The sequence below is a fragment of the Opisthorchis viverrini genome (genome assembly GCF_000715545.1).
Source record: "Opisthorchis viverrini unplaced genomic scaffold opera_v5_6, whole genome shotgun sequence".
Taxonomy (NCBI): Eukaryota; Metazoa; Platyhelminthes; class Trematoda; order Opisthorchiida; family Opisthorchiidae; genus Opisthorchis; species Opisthorchis viverrini.
This window is the reverse complement of record NW_008751662.1, coordinates 855,031-861,584: the sequence shown is the minus strand read 5'-3', so window position 1 is coordinate 861,584 and position 6,554 is coordinate 855,031. Positions and strand designations below refer to the sequence as shown.

The 6,554-nt window shown below is 42.7% G+C and overlaps 1 protein-coding gene across 1 annotated transcript; it reads right to left on the bottom strand.

Moving 5' to 3' along the window:
• Positions 1 to 5,434: 5,434 nt before the first annotated feature.
• On the bottom strand, positions 5,435 to 6,349 carry T265_00599 (hypothetical protein; the record flags this gene model as incomplete). Its single annotated transcript, XM_009164427.1, has 4 exons — positions 5,435 to 5,632; positions 5,718 to 5,924; positions 6,006 to 6,270; positions 6,305 to 6,349. The coding sequence occupies 4 exons, from the start codon at positions 6,347 to 6,349 to the stop codon at positions 5,490 to 5,492; spliced, it is 660 nt and encodes a 219-aa protein (XP_009162691.1).
• Positions 6,350 to 6,554: the final 205 nt, after the last annotated feature.

Genomic DNA, 6,554 nt, shown 5'->3' with positions numbered 1-6,554 from the left:
TTGGGTTCAAGTAGATCATAAGGTTGACGGAAACTCGGGGACTGCGCCTACCTGGTGAGCCCCAAGAAGGGCGAAACCGGTCGTGGGCTGTCGACGGATTTTCAGCAATCTTGTGAGTAGTTTCCTTTATGAAAATATACTGCAATATCTCGAATATCGTGCCAACTGAGTCATGAGGCTTCCTGTGTGCAGCACATTCAGCTGGAGGACATCATAAACGAGAGATCCTGATCTTTGGTTTATTTGCTGAGCTGGGTAATTTGGTCGCAATCAAACTGCCCAGCTCAGCGAACAAGTAAACGACTATCGAGGCCATCTGAGGAACAACTTTCTCCTCGATAGCAAAAGACCCGCCAAGTCGAGAACCCATGAGCTCGTAAGTATCATGCCGTCCAAGTGAACCAGGGGCTATTTAATAAAGTCGTGCCAGTTGCTTACAGTAAACACAGATCATACTGGAGATCTATGTGTTATCCTTAATTTGGCCACCGTTTCCATCGCTCGTTGGAAAATGTCGAGTGCTGGTAAATATGTTTCGATCAGGTAGAGACGTAATGTACTTCATCTGAACCGAGTCTAGTAAGCTAACCGAACTATCAGTTTTGCGGTTCTTTCAAGTTCTGCACTTACCGGTCCATGAATCTTCCTCTGAATGAGTCTGAAAATACATAGATTCAGCCTAGTGTGGGTTATCCTGTAGCCTTAGTACGATAGTGAATGTGCAACCATCAGTCGTGAATAGTCACTTGGAAAAGCGTCATCTTCTTGTAAAATTCCGTAACACTGCAGTGCCAGAAATATCAACAAAGAGCACAATGGAACGGATAAGGCTGTCAGCTAATCAGATGTTTCTGTTAGAGTCTGGAATCCATGGTGTGAAAACTCAGTTTTGAATTTAGCTAAAGTTGTATACTTTGACATACGAACCGACTGGCGACTGAAATTTTTACTAGCTGAGGCGAAATTACCCACTGTTTAGGTCGCATCTTTTACGAAGAAAAGACTGCAGTACGTAGCAGAGAAGGCAACCCAAAGAGACGTTCCAAGGAGCCTACAATCGCTGATATGATTGTGTGGATGGGATTAGCCAGGCGGAATGTGGACCTGGAAATTTCTCATGCAGTAAAGCTACTTATGCCCGCAGTTCCTTACCTGTGAAGAAATTCGAAACTGGTAACTGTTTTCTGGACAAAAATCGAAGTTGTCAAAATGCACTACTTTGTCTACTGGTTAAACTAATACATATTCAGCGAATATACACTCATTTGCAAACTAATTTGGTTTTTGAGAGACTCACCTGGAAACCGGTTGAATCTTTCGGTTTTGATGTTTCCAGGCGAAACCGGTCTTGGGCTGTCGAGGAGTTTTCAGTAACCTTATGAGTAATACAGTATAAAAATAATACACATTTCTTACAATAGATGTGAAGTTAACTGAGCTTCGCAAAAAACATGAATATCTTAATGTGGAGTCAATGTAGGTTCATTTCAACTGATTCAAACAATAATGAAGGTGTTCAAATGACCAGCCAAAGAATTCAGCAAGCGATCTAACGAAAACGAGGCATGGCGTTTCAAAGATGAGATCGTGAGGAATTCTGGATTTTGTTCCAGTTATTCCAAAGTAATCCTCAAAGCCAAAATTCTTCCGACATCCAAAGCGCAATCTATAGTAACAAGATAGGACAGCGCAGGCTGCAGCAAAACCAACCTGCTGATTTGTTATAATACGCGCATTTGGTGATATTCCCCCATGTTTACAAATTAATCTCCTGTTTTGTGGCAGACCATTGTGTACCCTAGGAGAAGCGTGCTCCTTTATTCTGCAGCTGAGAAGCATGTGTCCGCGGTTACTGTGGTGCATACAAGGTGCCGTTTGGTACACACGGATCTTCGGTTTAAAACAGTGATGTCCCCTGAGTCCGATGCAGGACGCCAAGTCTTCCCAGGTTTGACCTCTGAGTTTTGAGTTTAAACCGTTTTGGTTATTTCGTCAGTCTCTTCGAAAAGGATTTCCGAATAGATCAATTTCTTGGAAGTTAACTTGTTCACCCCAGGATTACATGCACAGAAGTCGAACATTCAAGCCCCGACGAGTGTGAAAGCGTAGCAAACTGATCGGGTAATTTTGTCGGCAGTCGCCATTAGGACATTCGTGGCCACAACATCTAGATTATTATTAACTAATTCTTGGTGTTGTTAACTGCTCGAAAACGTACTATTCATCGTCCGGATGTAAAGTTTAAAGTCATTACTTCAAAACGTTTCCCAAGTAAGGACATCACAAATGGGTAAAAAACCTACTCAGAATCATCTGTCTTACTCAGTAGCAAGTCCCACCGCTACTCATGATCGATCTATGAAGAAAACTTTTTCTCTCAGAAAATCGATAGAAAAATTGATCATGCTTTGTGACGTTGACCAGTCCAACAAGACACGATGTGAAGCTACGACAGAGTGACAAAGAGTGATACTCTTACAAACAAAAGGATGTCGCATGGACGAAACCATTTCCTTCAGTGAGCGGATGTCACTCTGGTGATTGGAGCGATCGATAAAGTTCGACTTCTGCAAGTTATAATATTGATCTTTTTCAATAGCAAACTGACTGGCCAATACGTCAGAGGCCAAAATAGCAAGCTTGAACCATTTTTTCTAGTTAATGACCAGTAGTGGTACAACAGTGGCAAAACAATTCAATACTCACCTTAACCAGAAAGGTTAATGCATCAGTCGTTGGCCAAATGCTAAATGAATGAAACTGCTAAAACCTAAACTTAAAATTCCTTCGTGTACCTATAATGAACGTTGGGGATACTCCTATCGTTTGCTAATGACTAGCAGATTTCACAGTTGTCTAAAGAGAGATTAGAGGCCTTAGTATTCTTTCTTTACCCCTCTTATCAGATAGACTCGGAGGATTAGATCTCAGAATCGGATCAACTTTAAAATTTGAGGGAGAAAAACCACTTTCTTTATGCAAAGTACACGGGCTGGGAGTTTAGGAGTAAGTCGGACAGTCGGAAGAATGACGGTTACTCGGCTTGATTTAGATCGATTATCGCTGTCAGGATGAATGAAGAATGCGAGTAACGGCGCTTCACATCCCGTATTAAGATTGAAAGATCTTTTTCCACAAACTTTCACTCGACGGCAAATTCACAGATTGGTGCTTTAGCCTCACTACAGCTAACTGACATCGACTGAGCCTATTAGGCCAACTGAAATTCCACCAAAAGCATCTTTCACTCCTTGTATTTGACACCTGGTTTGTTGCCAGATTACAGAACTCCTTTGCCATGGATTCAAAACCTTCAAGGGCAAACATAATGTCTGTAAACACCGAAATTGATCCATGTGTTCTTACAGCTGAGTGTGCAGTAATGAATCGTAACGGGTTGATTATCGGGCCGGACCTAATCGCACGCCATGCCGAATAGCTGTTTACTGCCCCACTAGGTATGGCTGAATAAAATTTCACTTGAGGGTGACTTCCTCACAGTGATGCTGGTTCAGCATCGTTAGATAGCTTCCAACCGAGACTGATGCGCTCTGGATACCGAAGTTACACTCACCCAAAAAAGATAAGCTGGATCAACTGGAGTGGCCATTTTCGGAACAAAGTGAAAGATGAGCATGACATGACGTACTTTTACACAGGAGACACCGCAATTCCTTTAAGACATTCGCAAGAATAGATTAACCAGTACCTAGGAGGTTTACTACCTTAGTGCAGTCATATGACTTGCTGAGGAACGAAGCAGCCACTTACGGCATCTTACAGCATCCCACCGGCTATAAACTGTGTATCTCCAAAGAAACATCCAAGCGTAGAAGCACAGAGGAAGGAATTTGCAACGAGCATGCGTGCCTGATTTCTTGGAAGCTCTGTAGGGATATTAGGCGTAATGTATCTAGCACATATTTCGTACAAGGTGGTCGAGAAACTACTGATGGTCTTGGTTCGGCACACTTCGGGCAGCAGACCACCTTGGACATTAAATGGTGGGAGAAAAAGTCCGAATGTACCACTGGAGAAAGAAATGGTGCTTGTTACGTACAAAAAAACATTCCATAAGTTAAATGTTATACTTCCGTGTCGTTCAGCTGAAGCACCCTTTCAATGCCTTGCTGCTATGCCACTGGAAGATGGTACAAGGTCCGAGATAATGACAGGTCTCCCAATCCTAGACAGGGGAAATCGAGAGGCAGAGGTCGGTTTCGAACCACGGACGTTTGGGTCAGTAAGTCAGCGCACTCAGCAATCTCGCCCCACGTACTGCCATATGCTGGCCGATAAATCCTTAGACTAACCTTTTCATGTAATTTTCACTAGATTTGTCACTGCCTGATAATCAACTGCTCAAAAGGCGGAAAGCCAAGTTACTACTGCGAAATTACCTTTAATAGGAAAAGATCGAGACTCAGCGAATGCGACAACTCTGGTGCAGTTGGTAGTTTTATCCCTTTACGTAAAGAGCCAGTGTCATCACAAATATCACACGTGGTACCAGCGATGGTGTTCTCGCTGTTTGTGATAGAATTTTTCCTTTGACGAGCTGATTTCGCTAGTGTCACTCTATACTATCGGATATACACTGACTTAACTTTGTTCAGCACTAAGAGATCTCTTTCATCTCTATCCTGCAACGTGAGAAGAGATGAGGTTCAACCTCTATAGATATCACTGTAGTTTGATACTTAACTAAAATCAGGGGTTGTCGTAGATTATCAGGGTGTTGGCTTCATTCACTGCCGATTGGAATCAGCCCAGATATCATGGCCGACTCTTTTTAAAATCTTACGGAGTTGACCAGTCGGTAACGATATCTTTCCACACCAAACCTAAAACAAGAAGTTCGGAGCAGAGCTTCCGACAGCTACTAGTTAAATGTCGAGTCGATTTTTTAGCGGTGAATTCAACCAAAAATGTCTTATCGTTGAGTGACGATGCACCCAAACTTGAAACTCCTTACGCACTAAGACCTTGCCAACCCTGAACATCTGTCGGTAACCATGAAAAGAATCCCAAGGGTTACAACTGTAAATATCCATGAAAAGAATCCCAAGGGTTACAACTGCAAATACATACTAATTCAAAACCATGACAAATTCTGTGTTGGCAACAAGTGTTTGACTTCGGAAGTGGAGTAAACGGGGTGTAAATAGTTCGTCTGGCATGAAAAATCAGGACATTTCTTTCATTTAATCCGAGTAAGCTTCCGGAATGATTTCTAATAGCTACTTAGGCACCAAGACAAAGCCAAAAATACATTTATTTGCAGATTTACCTTGTGTTAACAGAAAACTTGGCCGACTCCCAGTTGAATCTTTACTCTACGATATCCTGATAACGATGTTGGAAACTCTGACAACACGCGACCGGTTTTGCCTCTCTTGGGGTCTGTCAGCTAGGTTCGTCCACCAATACCCAGATGGGTTCAGAAAGAGTATATTATACGACAAAGTAAATAACAAAATTTCAAAATATCAGGCAGAGATCAATGCCAGGACACTAAAGTTCACTGTGGAGTTATCCCGTTCCATAAACTTCTTGATTACCACACTGGCATCGTTCAGCAAAGTGTGTGGAGTTGAATTTCCATGAAGTATAGGATGCGAGCGTCGGCCGTCTAAAATGAATGTAGCAAACAGAATTTAATGACTCTTGAAATACACTCACACGAGGTAGGATATCGTCACTTTTATGGAACTCACCAAGCTCATAGAGGCTACCATCTTTTACCACAAAAGTTACAAAATGCTTTTGTGTGTCGCTTTCTCTGCACGGAGTTTGAGTTTGTCCCTCCATGGCCAATGTTTCGTGTATGTTGAATAGGTTCTTGTCCTCTTCCATTGCTATTCCTCGTTGATCTGGAGTCATTCCAGATGTCTTCTTCACAAAGTCACCCAGGACTGAGCCACCTGGAAATTTAAGCGAAATGTATTTTTGACCTGTGGTTATCTTCTACCCCAAATAGTCTAGACCAAAAGGACAAGGCTCACTTGCTGCATCCATTACTTTCGAATTGTTGCACAAAGCATGAAGAATGGCAACGGTGCCACAAGCATTCACGGCCGTTTGATGTATCAAGTAAACTTTGTCATCAGTGACCTCCTTACCCAACTGATGGGTCTTCTCGGCATTACTGAGAGGAAACAAGAGCATCACTGCTTCCACTGGAGTAGGGACAGTCTTCAAGGCTTCCTCGTCCAGTCCGTACACGTCGCGGAATTGCCATTTGTTTTCAACGCCTAGCTTGTGTAAATACTACGCGCCATAGGAGAGATTAAATTATACATACCTTGTTCAGCACATCAGGATTCGCTTCTAACGGTAGCCACCTCATGATGAAATAAATGTGAAGTAAGTTCACCAACTGACAGTGATGACCGTGATTTATAACAAAAAACAAAGCCGTAAGCCTGAGTGGGCAGCGATCCGCTTAACCAATACCGTAGACCGTCAGCTAAATTGAGCTGGTCAACCAGCCAATGAAATGTTGACAAGCGATGGAGCTTAAAACTGAGCCTCACCAATCGACGTCAAGCTGC